The 18,271-nt window shown below is 49.2% G+C and overlaps 1 protein-coding gene across 1 annotated transcript; it reads right to left on the bottom strand.

Moving 5' to 3' along the window:
* Positions 1–1,658: 1,658 nt before the first annotated feature.
* LGALS3 (galectin 3) lies at positions 1,659–4,521 on the bottom strand. The gene is made up of 6 exons (XM_061355742.1): positions 4,075–4,521; positions 3,937–3,959; positions 3,313–3,630; positions 3,019–3,107; positions 2,587–2,755; positions 1,659–1,925 (listed from the first exon to the last, which is right to left on the bottom strand). Exons 1-6 carry the CDS (start codon positions 4,232–4,234, stop codon positions 1,770–1,772), a joined length of 915 nt encoding a protein of 304 aa, XP_061211726.1. The 5' UTR covers positions 4,235–4,521; the 3' UTR covers positions 1,659–1,769.
* Positions 4,522–18,271: the final 13,750 nt, after the last annotated feature.

Below are 18,271 nucleotides of genomic sequence, written 5' to 3'. Positions count from 1 at the left end.
ACCCATCAATACTGCATTGAACAGTGAAGGCAAGGGGTTTTGGACATCTGGTGTATACACTTAAGCTGATCTTAGCAGTGTATTTGTCTAGGCTACTACATCTGCTGGAAATTTCAACACTGTGCCTGTTGTTAACATGGCATCTCTAAATGAAGCAACTGTTATAAGAGTATGAGCCATGTCAAAGAGATCTTTAAAATGTTAGTGGTGGCTATTGCTGTTCTTGTTTTGCAGACAAGACCAGGAGAATGACTCACAGCAAAGGGAACATACTTTATTTTTTACTAGCCTGAGTCATGCGGTGAATTTGCCAATAAACCTCCCCACCCTTGAAACTGGTCTTGACTCACACAGAAGTGATGAAGGAGGAAAAGCCCAAGGCTCATGACCTGTTCCATGGAGCATGTAACACTTGTACAACTTAGATCTCCCTTGAGAAGGAAGCGTGGCACATTGAACTGGGCCACCAAATGAGCAGAATGTGCCTTTGAAAGGGAGGAGTGGTGTAACTTTCCTAGCCATGGTCTAGGAAAGAGATTTTTGCTTCCTCTAGCTCTGAACCCCTTCCTGAATTACCTCCCTCTGGTCAGGCTCAGAGGCTCTCCAGCTTTCTCTGTTTTCCAGTGTTTAAGAGGACAACTCCAGCAAGGTGCTATTTCTGTGAGTTACACAGCAGCCATTCACAATCTGATAATGCACCTCCTCCTCCCCGGGGGAGGGGGGAACTTGAGTCCTTTGCTGCATTACTTTGATTCCTTTAGTGAAAAAGGAGCAACAGCTCTACCTACCAGAGCCACTGAGGCTAAAAACATCAAATGACCATCCCCCAGCTGGTGCTTGCAGAAGATGGGTTTGAAGATTGCTGCCTGAGCTCACAGGTTCAGCAGCAGAATACCACAAGCTGCTTTCCCGAGTACTCTCCATGCAAATCACTGAATCACAGAAGAGTTAGTGCTGGAAAGGACATTATATCCAGTTCCAACCCCCCCTGCCATGGCCAGGGGCAGCACACACTAAACCATGTTGCCCATGACTGTGGCAAACCTGGCCTTAAACACTGCCAGGGATGGAGCATTCACAACTTCCCTGGACAACCCATTCCAGTGCCTCACCACCCTCACAGGAAAGAACTTCTTCCTTATATCAAATCTAAACTTCCCCTGTTTAAGTTTTAACCCATTACCCCTTGTCCTATCACTACAGTCCCTAATGAAGAGTCCCTCCCCAGCATCCCTGTAGCCCCCTTCAGATACTAGAAGGCTGCTATGAGGTCTCCACACAGCCTTCTCTTCTCCCAACTTTCTCAGCCTGTCTTCATATGGGAGGTGCTCCAGTCCCCTGATCATCCTCGTGGCCCTCCTCTGGACTTGTTCCAACAGTTCCATGTCCTTTTTATGTTGAAGACGCCAGAACTGCACACAATACTCCAGGTGAGGTCTCACAAGAGCAGAGTAGAGGGGCAGGATCACCTCCTTCGACTTGCTGGTCACGCTCCTTTTGATGCAGCCTAGGATACAGGGCAGCAAATCAAGTGGTTCTGAGCCATCATCCTCTACCAAAGTGATGCGTTGTCTCTACAGCAAGAATCCAGATACTTCTACCTTTGAACCCAGCTTGCTGAAAGATACTTTGCCTTTTGGCACCTTACTAAACACAAATTTTACTTGTGAAAGTATGTTTTATTACCTCAAAGTATTCATGTAAGAAGGCGCTTTTGGTTACAGCCATATTAAAATCATCAAGTTTGCATTAAAACTGTACCACCATGGTTATATCATGGTTGGTGTGACGCTGGTGAGAGTGATGTCTCCAGCAATGCAGAGTTTGTTGATCTCGTTCAGCCTCTTCTCACGGTAGCTGTACTGCAGCAAGTGAGCATCGTTGACCGCTACCTTGAAGTGATCTGCCTCACAAAGGATCTGGAGCTGAAATAAAACCTGCACATCAGCCAAACGATAGCCATTGCATTTGTTTTAAGCCACAGGCTTGAGCAGGCTGGCACTGCCTAATGGCTGCTGCTGTTAGCCAAGTCCAGCTCAGGATGAGCTGGTGCAGCAACTTGTAGCTGCAAACACCAATGGTAACCTTTGCCTTCCCCAAAGCCCTGCCGTGCTCTTCCTGCTCCATGATTTACCCAGAGGTTGTCTCCTCATGACTATAACTGCTTTCAATAAGTGGTTCTCCACACAGTGAGAGCTGCATTCACACCAAATCTGAACCTATTCTGCAAGAGGGAAAAGCTCACAAAGAGAGCTTGGGTACTATCAGGGAAAATGCTTTATAGACCGACAGCAGTATAAATAATGAGGCTCTAAAAATAAACAGGAATAATGGAAGTGGGGAAAAGTTATACCCTGGGCAACTGAACCTGCAGGAGGGGTTAGAAGTGGCAGTGACATACAACCTGCTGTGCTGGACAGCCAGTGAAGAATACTGGGCGACTGCCCTAAAATCACCTCTGAGAGCTGGTACAAAAGCATCAAGGTCGTTACCACAAGTATTATTACACAGCCCTGACCAAATTCCCCAGTGCCTGATGCAGGTGCTGTTGAGAGACAGAGACCCAGCTGGACACGTTTCTGTCACCTTGAAGGGCTTTCCAGCTTCAAATGGAAACCTTGGAGCTGTCCTCTCCTCCTTTCCCCAGTGGTTGTGGAACATCGAATTGCAGACGATGACTTTCCTGTTGTCTTCATTGAAGCGCGGATTGAAGTGGAAGGCAATGTCATTCCCTTTCTTGAAATCCAGTGAAAACCTGCAAAGACAGTAACAGGTTTGCTGCTTTTTTTCTACAAAAGCCCTGGGCTTGACGAAAATAGCAGCAGAAAAGCAGGGAAAAGCCCCACAGACCCTTTTGGGCAATAACAGGCCATTTACATATTTATTGTGTGTAATATTTGATCTTACACCAGGTGGGTGTGATTCAGGAATGGAAAGCAAATTCCAGCTGCTGTGTTCCATCTGGCAGTGCCTCACAGAACCCTCCCCCTGCCTTTGGTGCTTGACGCCCCTTGGTACCTGTTTGGATTGGGGTTGATGGACCCTGTGACGGTTATGAGCACCCGAGGGCTGAGTCCTGCCTGCAGGTACAGCTCATAGGGGACTGTCTGGGAGACAAGGGAGATGGCTGTTAGCAGAAAACGTATTAAAAGCCAAAAGCTTGGCACAGACTGGCTCGTGGTGTGACAACCCCATGAGACAGTGGCCACCCATACCACCTCCCTAGGGCAGCCAGCCCCACATCCCTCCTATGGACAAACAAAACTCAGCAGTAAAGATGCAGAACCCCTTGTAAAATGATGGAGCTGTTACCATTGGAGGAGCCGGTCCCCCCTGAGGATGAGGGGGCCCAAATCCAGGTTGTCCTGGGGCAGGGTACGGCCCTGGTCCTGCTGGTGCTCCAGGGAATGCTCCGGGTGCTCCTGGATATGGTCCGTGTCCTGCTGGTCCTCCGGGATATGGCCCTGGTCCTCCGGGATAGGGTCCTGGTCCTCCAGGATAGGGTCCTGGAGGCCCAGGGTAGGCTGGGACCCCCCCAGGAGGTGGTGGCTGGTTCCCCCAGGAGGGCCAGCCCTGGGGCTGGGGGGCAGAGGGGTTTGGGTTGTTGCCAGTGGACAAGGCATCAGCTAACTGTGGACAGAGGGGAGAGGAGGAGCGATAGGGGTGTGACATGAGTCCTGGGGTCAGGTTGAGTCCTCCAGCATCCATCTCTCATAGCCTACAGCATGCACCACTGGTGAGAGCTCAACCACTGCCCAGCAGCTGGGTGGGGTGTGTGCCTGGGCACAGGTTTCCAGTAAACACCAATGTAACTGAGGTGGATCTGGGGGTTAGGCAGGTTAGCAAAGACATGTCCCCACCCCAGCCAAAGGTCCCTGCTGCAAGGAGAGGCAACACTTAGAGCCCCCGCATTGTTTTAAGGAATTCCGTACTTACAGAGAAACCGTCTGACATCGTTCCTGAAACGAAAAGATAAAGTCATTTCTAAGGTGCATCATCTGAAAACAGATTTTTGAGAAGAGCTACAGTTCACAGCAGCAACCGGCTGGAACGTGGTCAGTCCCCATCACATACCTGCCAGGCAGAACCGACAGCTCCAGCACCACAGAACAAACCCTCCTCTGATGCCTGCAGGAGAAATGATCACCACCATGAGCAGCTGAACAGCTCCAGGGGTGAATCCAGCCCAAACAAACTCTGGATGAAACGGGCTGCTGGGGGTGGTTGGTGCCATCGCTGGCCTTACAGTGCTGCTAGTGTCAAGCAGACACTGAACTGCAGGGACCCCTCACCATCACCCGGCCACTTGAGCTGCACTGAGGGCAGGCAGGGCCCTGCCAACCAGGCCCCTTCTGAGCGGTGACAGCAGCATGCAGGAGACACAGCCACCTCCCAGCCCTGGCTGTGGGCTGCTGGCTCCCTGTGCAGGGCTCTGGGTGGCACAAGCAGGCTCTGTGCAAGGGAAGGTGACAACGCTCTGCCCCCAGCACAGCATGTGAAGGATCAGAGCAGCTTGGTGCGATAAGTAACATGGTATCAGCAACCACCGTGTTATGGGAGCAGCTCTGTCCTGTGCACCCACAGCCAGCATTATCCACTTCCCCATTCCCCACCGCATCATCCCAGAAAGCACTTCAGTTAAAGCCTAAACAAAAATCCCCGTGTGGGCCACAACGAGCTGCATGGGGGGGACAAACGCAGCACAGCACATCGGGGAACACGCAGACACCCCATGACACGCAGGATGGATGCTCCCAGCAGGCCTGGAAAGGCACAAGAAGTGTGGCACTCATTGGGTGCAGGTCCCCTTTCTCCCCCGTGTGCCCCCCGAGGGACACACGTGCCACCCGCCGCTCCGGACCAGTGGGTAAAAGCTGCTCTACAAGTTGTATGAGCTCAGGCCAAGCCGCTCCGCTGAGGCAGGGCTGGACCATACCTGCCCACTGGATTCCTCCTGTCAAAGGGAGCATTCATGGAGGAAGGAGGAAGAGGGAGGAAAAAAAAAAACCCAGAGAGGCAGAAACCGGGAGAGAAAAGGAAAATTCCAAATTGAAAACAGAAGGAAAATTCTCTCTGAAAGAAGCACCCAGATGCAGAAAGGTGGCAGCGAGTCAGGCCTTGGGAGTGACAGACCCCCAGGGTTTCACAAGCAACAGACAACCCCTTTCCCTCGCCAAACATTCACACTCCTGCGCCCACCAGGGTTCAACCAGCATTTGTTTGAACTGTGTGAACACCCCGTATCTCTCAAAGCTGCTATTTGCCTTCTGGGGCCTTCTTTAAGCCCATGAGTTTGCCATTTGTTCACAGGGCAAAGCTGAGGGTGTGCACAAAGCTCCTGCAGGCTCCCTGGGGCTGGATGCAGCCAGATTGGGTTCGCTGGAGCGACGGGTATAATAAGGCTTGTGCTGCTGCGGCGAGGGGTCCTCCCCTGCCTGCTCTCCCCTGATCTCCCTGCAGTACCTCAGGCAGAAGCAATTTTGTTCCCTTACCCACATTTCCTATTGCTTCGGCCCCATGCAATAAGCAATTCACCTGGCAGGAGGCTCCTGTCTCGGCACCAGACCAGCCATTACCAGTTTGATGTCTGTAACCGAGGATTTGAGAACCCACTGCTCCTCTGCCCCCCGACAGTAGGGCCGGGGTCGGGGCCCAGGGAGTCACCCCCGTCACCCGCTGTCACTGCCGTGCTGCAGCTCCGCAGGGCTCACTGCCGGGCTGTTGTGAGCACAGGACGGCAGCACCTCACAGGTGCATTTCCAACAGCGTTTGGGCTGCTGTGGGTGTCACTTGGCGTCCCCTTGGCAGCTCAGCTGTGAGGAGCATCCCAGCACAGCCGCCTACAGCGCACCCCAGGTATTTCCTGTGTTCACTCAAAGGGTGAAAAGCACCTCTCTGGGAAGGAATACAAGATTTCTTCCCTTCGGTGCTACTTCTGCAGTGACTTCCTGGGTGTCTTCAGCCTCCCGTACACCAATGCTCCCTCCGCACGTGTTGTGGGGTACACACCGGGCACCCCATGAGACCCCACCACCCTTACAGTACCATAACCGCCCGCAGTCACCCCCAGCACCTCTAAAGCCACCAAGCGCTTCCGCTGCCGCCGCTACCCGCGGAGCCCCCGCGCGTCCCAGCTCCCGCTGCCCCGCACCGGGCGGCGAGCGCAGCCCCAGCCCTTTCATCGCCACCTCACCCGCGGCCCCCCCCGCCCCTTCCCCGCGGGACCCGTGCGCGGAGGCACCGCTCACCCGTGCGGCTCCTGCGGCTGCAGCGCTCGATCGCAGCGGGCAGCGGGACCCGCCCGCTCGGGGCGGGCCCGGGGGGGGGCAGCGGGAGCGGCCGCTCCCTCGGGGCAGGGCCCGCGGCACAGGGGCAGCGGAGCGATCCCTGGCGGCATCGGCACAGGGGGGAGCTCCAGTGCGTGCCTGCTGCTCACAGCGCGGAGGTTTCCCGGCCCCTGCCCTGGCAGAGCCAGTGCCTGCCGCGAGTCACAGCACCCGTGGGGCTTGGGAGATCAGCCAGCTCCAACCGCTGCCACGGGCAGGGACACCTTCCACTAGAGCAGGCTGCTCCAAGCCCCGTCCAGCCTGGCCTTTAACACCGCGAGGGATGGGGCAGCCACAGCTTCTCTGGGCAACCTGTGCCAGCGCCTCAGCACCCTCATAGGGAAGAACTTCTTCTTAATATCTAATCTACATCTGCCCTCTTGTCAGTTTAAAGCGGTTCCCCCTTGTCCTATCTCTACAGGCCTCTGTCAAAAGCCCCTCTCCAGCTTTCTTGTATCCCCTTTAGGCACTGGAAGCTTCTCTAAGGTCCCCCCTGAGCCTTCTCTTCTCCAGGCTGAACAAGCCCAGCCCTCTCAGCCTGTCTCCATAGGAGAGATGCTCCAGCCCTCCGAGTACCTTCATAGCTAAAAGACCTTAAGATCATCAAGCTCCAACCCCCCTGCCATGGGCAGGGACACCTCGCTCTAAACCATATCACCCAAGGCCTCATCCAACCTGGCCTTGAACACTGCCAGGGATGGAGCATTCACAACCTCCTTGGGCAACCCATTCCAGTGCCTCACCATCCTAACAGTAAAGAACTTCCTCCTTCACGCCCTCCTCTGAGCTCACTCAAGCAGGTCCATTGTCCCTACATCCCCAGAGCTGGATGCAGCACTGCAGCGGGGGGCTCACAGCTTTACTGAAGCTCAGTAAACCACAGATTTCCTTCTAAATTTTGTGTTCTTTTGCTTCTCTCGGGGGACCACCAAGAAATAAAAGGCTGGAGAAGCTTTGGCTTTCACCCGAGCAGCAAGGCCGCAGAGGAGCAGCGCTGGAAACCTGTTAGCGGCAGCTGTAATTTCAGCAAGCGCAGTTTTACTGCAGATTGAGGGTAAATCATCTCCTGCTTGCTCAATGGGCTTCACAACTTAAAGCCATAGAAAAGAAAAAGGCTGGTTGAGAGGCTGGTCTGCTGCGAGGCGTTGCTGTCAGAACTGAATAGAGCACAACACAACAGGACTACATCAGTTGTAAGGGACCTATAGTGATCATCTTGTCCAACTGCTTGACCAATTTGGGGCTGACCAAAGGTTATTAAGTGACACTCCCTTTAATTGGTGCCATTAAATGCATAGAAAGTACTTCTTCAAGGCAGCAGCTAAACTAAATGGCCTTGCTGATACAAACAAAAGGCAAAAATCTCTTGAGTTTGTTTTAAAGGAATTTTAGTGTAACTTCTTATGGTTCATCTCTTCTTATCTAAAAGATAAAGGCTTTCAAAGAGGGCAGCCTGCTCTCTACTGGGGCGCCAGCCTGGATTTTCACACCTTGCAGTTCTGTGTAACACTTACCACAGGGATTCAGACAAACTGAAGCTTGTCAAATGCTGATGGAAGATGCCAGGGATGCCCAAGGGATGTTTAACCAGGGAGTGCTGCTTCACTTGCCTGCCACAGCGAGCAGACCTCACCACAGTAAACAGACCCGGTGATACCTCTGGGAATGTTTTAGGGCAAAAGGACCTGGAGAGGACTGGAGCCAGTAATGCTGAAGGATCCCTGAGGCACTGCATGAGCATCTGGAGCTTCCCGGGCCTGTAAGTCAAGCACAAGGAGATGGCTGCTCAGCAGAACAACCCCTCAGGTCCTTGCTCCAGCATCTTTCTGAGACTATATTAACCAAGAGGTACACGTGTGAGAGCACATGTTCATAAAGTTGAGTAAAGGGACACACACAAAGCAGGTCTCGGTGACTTCTGCCTTCCCAGATAACCAGATAAGGCTGTATTAATTCCATAGTGCACTGCTTTTCCCCTTCCACCCTAAGACATCCCACCCCCCTCCCCCAAAAGTCTTTGGTAAGAGACATTTTCCTGAAAAACTTGTATTGCTATTTTCAGGATTTCACTTGAAGGCTCCAAACATTTACCAAAAAGGCTTCCCTGTTTTTTTCCATTTCCAATGCCATAAGCCCCATGCTTCCAGTTATGCAATGGATACACAGCGCTGAAAAAATGTTTGACCAAAAGTGAAAACATGACTCAATATTTGAGCTAATTTCTTCTCTTGAAAAAGCCAAGCAGCAGCGAGGATGAGGAGTGAGGCTGGACAGGGCTTGGAGTAACCTGGTCTAGTGGAAGGTGTCCCTGCCTGTGAAGGAGGGTTGGAACTGGATGAACTTTAAGGTCCTTTCTAACCCAGACCACTCTGTTTATGATTCAGCATTCATGGGGAGGGTGCCAAGAGCCCTTTGCATGCAGAGCTATGAAACATCCACATTCTGCTCTGCTCCCCATCGCCTGAGTCATCCCACTGTGACTCACATGGTTGGACACGACATGGAGGTGTGGCGGCTGCGGTTTGTAAGCTTGGGATAGTGAAGACAGAGTGGCTGGATTCAGTGCCGGAGCAGTAGGCAAGGGAGGCAGTGCACGGATGTGCTGGCTCTGTAGGAGACCGAAGTCCCAGAGATGTGCCTCTCCCTCGCAGTACTGTAGCGCCTTGCCATGCATGGCCTTGCAAACCAGGGCTGGCTGCTTCCCAACAGTGGATAGAAAAAGTCGTTTCTCAAAAATAAGCATGTCCTTGGGGTTTGGAAATTTTTTTTAAGCACTCATAAGTAAGTATCCTGTTTGCTTTAGAGACTCTGAAAAGAAAATGAAACCCTGCTTGGCACCACGTACAACTGAAAGCTCTGAATTGCCAACCCAAGAGGTGGCAGAGACAGAGGAGCCAGGCAGGCAGCTCAGTTACTGGATCACACCGTTTCTTAGGGACTTGGTCTCTGACATGCGCTTCACTGCGGACAGATACATACTCTTTACACAGTTTAATTTCCCTATTTTAAATGCCCAGCATTAATCTGATAGCACACAAGAGCCAAGTGATATTTAATGGTGCGCTGGTTTTAGCAGGGATGGAGTTAATTTTCTTCACAGCAGGTAGTATGGGGCTATGTTTTGGATTTGTGCTGGAAACAGTGTTGATAACAGAGGGATGTTTTCCTTACTGCTGAGCAGTGCTTACACAGAGCCAAGGCCTTTTCTGCCTCTCTGCAAGGTCCCAGCCTGGAGAAGGCTCTGGGAAGACCTTCAAGTAGCCTTCCAATATCTAAAAGGGGGGGCTACAAGAATGCTGGAGAGGGATCCAGCAATGAGGCTGGAGATGAGCATTAGCTCAAGGTCCCTTCAGGGCTGGGAGTAACTCACCCACCAGCTCTGGGTTCCCCAGACACGCAGGCACCGTTTCACTGTACAATACCATATATTATTAAACATTTTCCTCTAGCAACAACCTTTGACAGGTTGTTCAGCAATAGCTTTGAAGTGCCACCATCTATCTAGGGCTGTTTATTGAAGGGCTTGCCTGTCATAATGTCACAGTAATGTTTACCATTGGGTTAATTAACTACATTCTCTGGTAGTTTAAAAGACGCCATTTAAGCCAAAGAACTTTATATATAAATGAAAGTTTGCAATTAACAGCTGAGGAGTTATCAACCCTTTGCTTGGCCCCAGTATCCTTTACTTTATGCTGACTTATATCAGGAATTAACATCATCTTCTATTCTTGTGGCCACCGAGTCTCCCAGAGGCAAAAGACCCCTCTCCAATGTGCAACCTCTTTCTGTAAAGTTAAATAACTTCAAAGTGGTAATTTCAAACTGCTTAATGGAAACTAATAAACAGAAAGCTGCTTCTGTCTTGTCGTTGTCATGGTAAATTAAAGGGAAGGAAGCTAATCTAGAGGGCAAGAAGCTCAATGGCTGAAGAGATCCATTTCCCTTTACAAAGCAGAACAATGCACAGCAGTGTGATTTTATCAGTCTCATGAGCTCTGTGGCTTGACTTGTGCATGGGGTTGGCAGCAACCATCATATGCAACCATCATATGCAGATTAATCACTGAGGCTGTGCTTGGTGTAGTCCTGAGTTGCTAAATTCAACCATCATATTTCCTTCCTCTCCATGCAGGCTCCCAGACTGGGCAATGGGAACTGTGACGACATCATCTCCTTTCTCAGACACAGGCATGTGTCTCCCCTAGCACTAGTGAAGAAGTCAATGCAGAGGAAGGTTGAGAACTTCAGTAACTCAAGTTTGATGGTAAAGACAGCAAAAGCAGCAGATACAGAGCGTTGATGCAGCATCACCCCTGCTGCTCACATGTACCTTCACATATATGACCAAGTCTGGACTTGCTCTCTTTCCCCTGCTTCCTTTTATTCTCTATTATAAAGCACAAAGCAGAGGTCCCACCTTTGCAGCTTCCTTCTCCCAGAAAACAGAGTACCAGTGCAAAATTCCAGCTCATTCAGCTCCCTCTTGCTTTGGCTTTGCCAGGAGAACAGTAAGTCCACCCCAGAAAGCTTCACACAGCTTCTGGCACTGATGCTGTAGATGAGCAAACCCACACCACGGTTTGAAGCTTTTCTATTATTAAAGATGAATAAATGTGAATCATTCTACACTTGATGCACTGACCTGAGCATTAAGGTCCTTTCCAAGAGTTAAGCGGGTCTTGTGGCAATTTGTGTCAATAGATCAACAGAAGTCCTCAAGCCCCCCGGCCTCAAACTTTGTAGTAATTCCCTTCTCAGCTGCACCAAGCTCCGTGCATGGCACGTTGCCCATAGACCCTTAGAGAAGCTTTTGCATCTCAACAGTATGAAATAACTGGATGAGGAATCCCTACATTGATCCCACCTGCCTGTGCAGATGTGTTTAACAACCCCCATGGCTTGCTACTACCAAAAAGGCAAAGTCCTCGTGCTTTTCAACTCATTCAACCTTGCAGACAACTAATCCAGCCTAAAAAGACAAAAGGAATAGCATTGTGCTACAGGAGGGGGTTGAATCTGTTCAAGCCTACCCCCACCAAAGGCAATGCGTGCCACTGCTGTTCCCATCTCTTTGCCATGGGAAAGATGCTCAATAAGGGAAGTAAAAGCCCTATGTGATATTGCAGTCAGCACACAGAGCCAGAAGGAAAACATGAAGGCCAAAGGAAGGTGGGACAACCCTACCTGATCCAAGGCAGCTGCAATATCAACCACTCCTAAGAGCGTTTTTTTATTGTAACAGCAATCATAGCACCATTTAGGTTGGAGAAGACCTTCAAGATCACAGAGTCCAACTGTGATAGGTGGCTTTTGCCATAGCTCAAGAAACCAGAAGAGATGGGAGAGAGAAGAGCTTTGTCCCTGGCAGGTCAGCAAGTTTTCCTTCTTTGCCACACTGCATTTGATGCCAGATTTTTGCAGAGCACAGAAATTCATTCTCCTATGAGACCTCGCACTGAACAAGGCTCAGATTAAATCTCGTGTACAGCGTGTTTGTGTTCTTTCTGTAGCAGTCAAACCTAACAGTGTAATACAAGTCTGTGCAAAGACGTGGGTTGCAGCAGCGTCACGCAAACAGCTCTGCAAGTGGCTCACTGCTGTTGGTTTTCCCTGTTTTTTATCAAGTTCAGTGTTTAAAATAATCGGTAGCAGATCCAGCCTTCTGTGCCGGAGGATTTGCCAAGGCAGGAGGGCTGAGAGCAGCAGCGCTGCCCTCTGCTGATGGCAGCAGGATGGTGACGGGCCGCGAACAGCTCAGCCGGCCAAAAACCGGAGGGGTCACATCGAGCTCTGCCTTCACACAGAATCCCAAGGGTTGGAAGGGACCTCAGGAGATCATCTGGTCCAACCCCCCTGCAAGAGCAGGGTAACCTAGAGTACATCACACAGGAACTTGTCCAGGCGGGCCTTGAATATCTCCAACACAGGAGACTCCACAACCCCCCTGGGCAACCTGTTCCAGTGCTCTGTCACTCTCACAGTAAAGAAGTTCTTCCTGATGGTCACACGGAACCTCCTATGCTCCAGTTTACACCCATTGCCCCTTATCCTATCACTGGGCATCACTGAAAGAAACCTAGCTACATCATCCTGATGCTCACCTTTACATATTTGTAACCATTGATGAGGTCACCCCTCAGTCTCCTCCAAGCTAAAGAGACCCAGCTCCCTCAGCCTCTCCTCATAAGGGAGATGTTCCACCCCCTTCATCATCTTTGTGGCTCTGCACTGGACTCTTTCAAGCAATTCCCTGTCCTTCTTGAACTGAGGGGCCCAGAACTGGACACAATATTCCAGATGCGGCCTAACCAAGGCAGAGTAGAGGGGGAGGAGAACCTCTCTTGACCTACTAACCACACCCTTTCTAATACACCCTAGGATGCCATTGGCCTTCTTGGCCACAAAGGCACATTGCTGGCTCATGGTCATCCTCCTATCCACCAGTACCCCCAGGTCCCTTTCCCCTTCACTACTTTCCAGCAGGTCAGCCCCCAACCTGTACTGGTACATGGGGTTGTTCTTCCCCAGATGCAGGACTCTACACTTGCCCTTGTTGAACTTCATCAAGTTTCTCCCCACCCAACTCTCCAGCCTGTCCAGGTCTCACTGAATGGCAGCACAGCCTTCTGGTGTGTCAGCCACTCCTCCCAGTTTAGTGTCATCAGCGAACTTGCTGAGGGTACACTCGGTTCCCTCATCCAAGTCGTTGATTAAAATATTAAACAGCACTGGTCCCAGCACCGACCCATGAGGGACTCCACTAGTCACAGACCTCCAGCTAGATTCTGCCCCATTGACCACAACTCTGCCTTCTTCCTTTCAGCCAGCTCTTGATCCACCTCACTACCTGATCATCAAGCCCACACTTCCTTAGCTTATCTATGAGGATGCTGTGGGAGACAGTATCAGATGCCCTACTGAAATCAAGAAAAAACACATCCACTGCTCTACCATCATCCATCCACCTAGTTACTTCCTCATATAAGGCTATCAGGTTGGTCAAACATGACTTCCCCTTGGTCAAACCATGTTGGCTGTTCTTAATGACCCCCTCATCCTTGATATGTCTAGAGATGGTGTCAAGAATAAGTTGTTCCATCACCTTTCTAGGGATGGAGGTAAGGCTGACTGGTCTATAATTACCCGGGTCCTCCTTGCCCCTTACAGACTGGCGTGACACTTGCCATCCTCCAATCCTCAGGCACCTCTCCTGTTCCCCATGACTTACCATAGATGATGGAGAGTGGCCTCCGCCAGCTCCCTCAGCACCCGCAGGTGTATTCCACACAGCAGCCATGAGCTCATTTTTCCAGCTTGTTTTTTCTTTGGACCACTCAGAGCAGTTTTTGCTCAGTGTCACTCCACAGACACTCTCCTTTTAGAAACTACTGACTCTGACAGCCAGTACAGACCAATGGGGCAGTATCAAGATGTCGTTATCCCACTCTACTCAGTGCTTCATAGGCCAGACCTAGAAAGCTGTGTTCAGCTTTGGGCCCCACTGTAGAAAAAAGGTGTGGGCAGGATGCAGAGGGTCCAGAGAAGGGGCACAAAGATGAATGTGGTCATGTGAGGAAAAGCTGAGAGGGCTGGCCTTGTTCAGCCTAGAGAAAAGGCGACTCACGGGAGCTCCAATTACCGCGTTGCAGTATTTAAAGGGTGGATACAAAGAAGGCAGAGACTCTTTTGCCAAGGAGTCCCAAGGAAAAGATGAGGGGTGATGGACACGAGTTACTCCTGGGGAGATTCCAAGTGGACACAAGAGGAAAGTTTTTCACAAGAACAATCAACCACTGCAATAATATCCCTGGGGAAGTGACAGATTCCTCAACACTGGACTCTAAGGATTTGGCTGGGCAGGGTGGTGGGCCACCTAGTCTAGGTAATGCTTTACCTAGAAAGGTTGGACCAGATGATCCTTGAGCTCTCTTCCAACCTGGTGTTCTATGATTCTGTGACCAAGGAGGAAATGGCAGATCTATTGATGCCACCATCCCCATCTTCCAGATTACATGGTGCTGCTCATGCTCGTATTTCCAAGCAGGAAAATAAGAACAGCATCCAGGTTGAAATGCAAACAGATGTTGAAGCACCTGTGTTAAAAAGCTTTCAAGATAACCAGCTGTGGATCCGTGAAGAGCACTGAGGAACTCCAGCTTCATGCAGCTCAACACACAGTGAGAACAAGCATCAGGGTATTAAAGCATTAATTCTTCCCACTTCTGATCAAACTTAAAATAGGATATTCCCCCACCTTCTCTGTGCTGGAGGGTGTTGCCCTGCAACTGAAGGGAATACAGAGAAAAGAGAAAGCACAAGATTCAAAACTCCTTTGGACAATTTCTATCACAGAAAGCACTATATATAAAGTGCTTCGCAAATTACCATGCAAACGAGGCACGTTCTTGTGAAAAGGCATCACAATACAGTTTTGCTTTTCATTATCCTTTAACAGCTTAGTAAAATGAAGCATCCTGACCAGGGAAGATCACCCCTTGTTAGCACATACTGGGCTCCCAGCAGAAGTCATAGATCCACCCCAGAGTGTAGATCTCATCTGTGCCATTTGCCCCCTTCTGAACTTGTTTCAAGAATGGATAAATTCCATGTCTGCTTTTGATCAGACACAGAACAATTTCCTTAAGAGTCACGGGCTGGTTCTGGTGGGCAGAGACATCAGGAGGTTCCTCATCCCCACTTGGAGCAGGGCCAGCTCCAAAACCATGTTGCTCAGGGCTTTATCCAGGCTGGCCTTCAAAGCCCCCAAGGACAGAGGCTGCACAACCTCCCTGTGCAGCCTGCTCCAATGCTCTCCTGTCCTCACTGTGATAAAGCTTCCCCTTGTTGATGTTATGACTCTCTTGCTTTTAAACTCACACCATCCTCCAGTTTTGAAGCAATACAAGGTGGTGTTTGTTGTAAAACACGGTCTTCACCACCAGCAGAAGTTTTCCACTTTAAACTCAAACTATGAATTATGCCCCCCTCGTTTCACATCAAGGATGTCAGCTCCAGCCTTAACAACCCTCAGAAACAGCTACTAACAGGATAGGGCACTGCAGGATACCTGATTTGCACCCACCTGCCTACAAGATCCAACCATAGATAATTTCAGTAACTAATAATCTCTAAGATCCCTCAGAGGAACAAATTCTGCAGAGCAGGAAATTAAGTGCTTATGGTGAACATGTGTTCCAGCTCCTCTTCTGGATGAAGATCTTCCCACTGACAGTCTAGTGCAAACATGTCCCCACCAGGGTCATGATCCCACTTATGCTGGTCTCTGCCCGAGCTTTCTGCCCTGCCTCATTCAGCAGAACACTTTGTACATGGGGTTGTATCAGGGAAGTTACCTGGTTTAAAGGTAACTGGGGTAGTGGCAGAGGGAAGGGATTAAGCCACCATTATGCCCAGTGAAATAAATCTGGTGATTGACAGCACAGCTTGATGTAAGAGCTTTATGGGGCAAGTGCTCCAAGAATTCCCTCCCTTGATCACCAGAAGAATCTGCAAGAGCAGGTGAGATCTTGTACAGAGAACAGAACTAGGACCTGAAGTTAAACCCAACAGCATGCCACTGGCTTCTCAGCACAGCTCTTCCCCTCCGAGTGCCACGACAAAGTGGGAAAGAGGGCAGAAACACAGGTATTATTTCACCTCTCTGTCTCTCATTTAACAAGGAGGGTACGCCTTGGAAAGCAATACTACAGAACCGAAGTGTTTGCACTATTACCTTGACCATTCCTTTTTATTTCTGTAGGTGGAATTTTTAACTTAACCGTAACTTATAAACTGCTGCACAGGGGATACAAAGTCCCCATTCTTCTGCCTTCACTGTCATCAACCTGAACAATCAGCAGATCTCTGGAACAGACATACCCACTATCGTGCAAACAGCTTTTCATGCTGTTTCCCACACAGCTGAGAGACCCTGCAGGCAATAGCGACCAACAGCTTACCTTGCTGTTACAGCTTAATGGGCACCTGCACGAAAGCACATTTTTGATTTAAGTTAGCTCAAATTCCTCTGAATTGTGAGAGTAGAGGAAAATTTAAATTCAATCCTCCCACAACTACCCTGAAAATACTATTTGGGAAAACTGAGCCAATACAAAGTGCACCAATGTCATGTGTAACTAGCCGTTATCCCTCTTCAGACCATGACCTTTCCTACTGCAACTTCTGTCCATGCACAAGTGGCACATTTCCAGGCATCAGTCACTCCCAGGTGGAGCCAGGACAGAGTGCAGAGCTCACTCCTCTCAAGGTCACACATACCAACATCCACCCACCAAACTCGTCTGGATCCCAGTGCGTGTCCTTCTCCAAACATCCCAGAGGGAAACTCATTTTGTTGTGTTGTGCAGCGATAGTAACTCTTGCAGCATGTACTAGTTGATTAGAAGCTTATATTATAAGTTGAAACTTGCATTTCTTGATTTGCCAGATGTCACTTAACACCATATGTCTGGTGGGTAACAGCTGTTTTAAGCATATGGAATTGCATTTAATCACTGGAATTTTGTGCTTAACTTCAGAAATAGGAAAACCAGTATTAAGAAATGTATGTATGAGAAGTTTCATCCTTACATAGATGCCCAAGGGCTTTTACTTAGCAGAGGTTAAGGATACTTTCATACTGATGTCTCACCTTTTGGACAGTGCGGAGGCAGTTCTGGCACTGGCTGGTCAGTGAGTCAATGCCCGTGCACAGAATGGCTCAGAACTTGAGCTAAGCACCTGCCTTCACAATGGTAGACCAGAACTAACATATCTGACACAGTAGATCTAACTATGCACAGTCACCACTTTGCAAGACCCCTGGAACATCTTTTCAAAACCAACTACTCCCCTAAGAATTATGTAGATAACTATTGCTTGGCAGAACCCCTCCCAAAAATTCCATTGCAGATTTTTGGGTCTGCAGGGCAGCCAGCAATTAAAATAACTGGATCAACATTTCCACGTCTTCATCTCTACCAATGCAGAAAAGGTGCAAGGAATAAATAATTCATTCGAGGAATCCAGAGGAGCACACAGTCCCACAGCCAAAAGTTAAGTAAAACTTTGGCCACATGCACTGTTCTAGTAACAGAAGTAAGGATTATATTCAGTGCACAGTCTAAGAGGAACTCGTTTTTTAACCTTAAAGTGGATTAATGTTATTTCCACTCTTTACTGCTCACTGCTGCCATTTTTACCTTCCTGAAAGAGTGAAGATGTGAGTAAAGGCAGCTCAGTGTGAACTGTTCTGCAGGCCAAGATAGATGAAGAATATAACAATGAGTGATGCCCAAACTTTGTAGTTCACCTTGCTGCCAAGCCCTGGAGTTTCTCATAGCTGTCCACTCTATCCTACTGAACTCCTGATAAGAGAATGAAAACATTGGTTTGTGGGTAACTCACCACATCCAAATGTGTTAATCTAGCACTGGAACTGTTCAGAGTCAGGAAAAAAACACACACCACACTCTTCACAGGTGAAGAACCAAGTCCCATTCCTCCTCTAGAGCAAGCAAAATCAGGTGGGTTTTTTTTTTCTTCATTAGCAAGGCAGTTTGTGAACAGGCAGTCCCTGAGACTGACATGCTCCAAGACAGCAATGGTCACATCCACATTCAATATGCCTTATGCACAGGCTGCAAAAATCACAAAAGAGGAAAAACACTCACAGAAGTCAAGTCATTCTGATTTTATATTCAGTCTTTGCAAATCAAGAATGTCCTATTTTCACTATTCAAGGCAAAAGTCTACACAGGCATGTCAAAAGCAGTAAGTGAAAAACAGTAACACAACAGTCTTGAAAATACGTTTAATGTCTAATCTTATACAAAAGTGACAGCATTTTCAAAAAAATATCAAATCCTGTATTTATAGCTTCTCACTATCATACAGCAATATTTGTTTCATCTAAAGAAAATACAGCAGCAGGTGATAATCTA

The sequence above is a fragment of the Neopsephotus bourkii genome, unplaced genomic scaffold (genome assembly GCF_033783945.1).
Source record: "Neopsephotus bourkii isolate Nb327-2 ecotype Australia unplaced genomic scaffold, CSIRO-AGI_Nbou_v1 NB_95, whole genome shotgun sequence".
Taxonomy (NCBI): Eukaryota; Metazoa; Chordata; class Aves; order Psittaciformes; family Psittacidae; genus Neopsephotus; species Neopsephotus bourkii.
Note: the sequence above shows the minus strand (reverse complement) of the source record. Positions and strands in the feature narration are given on the sequence as shown.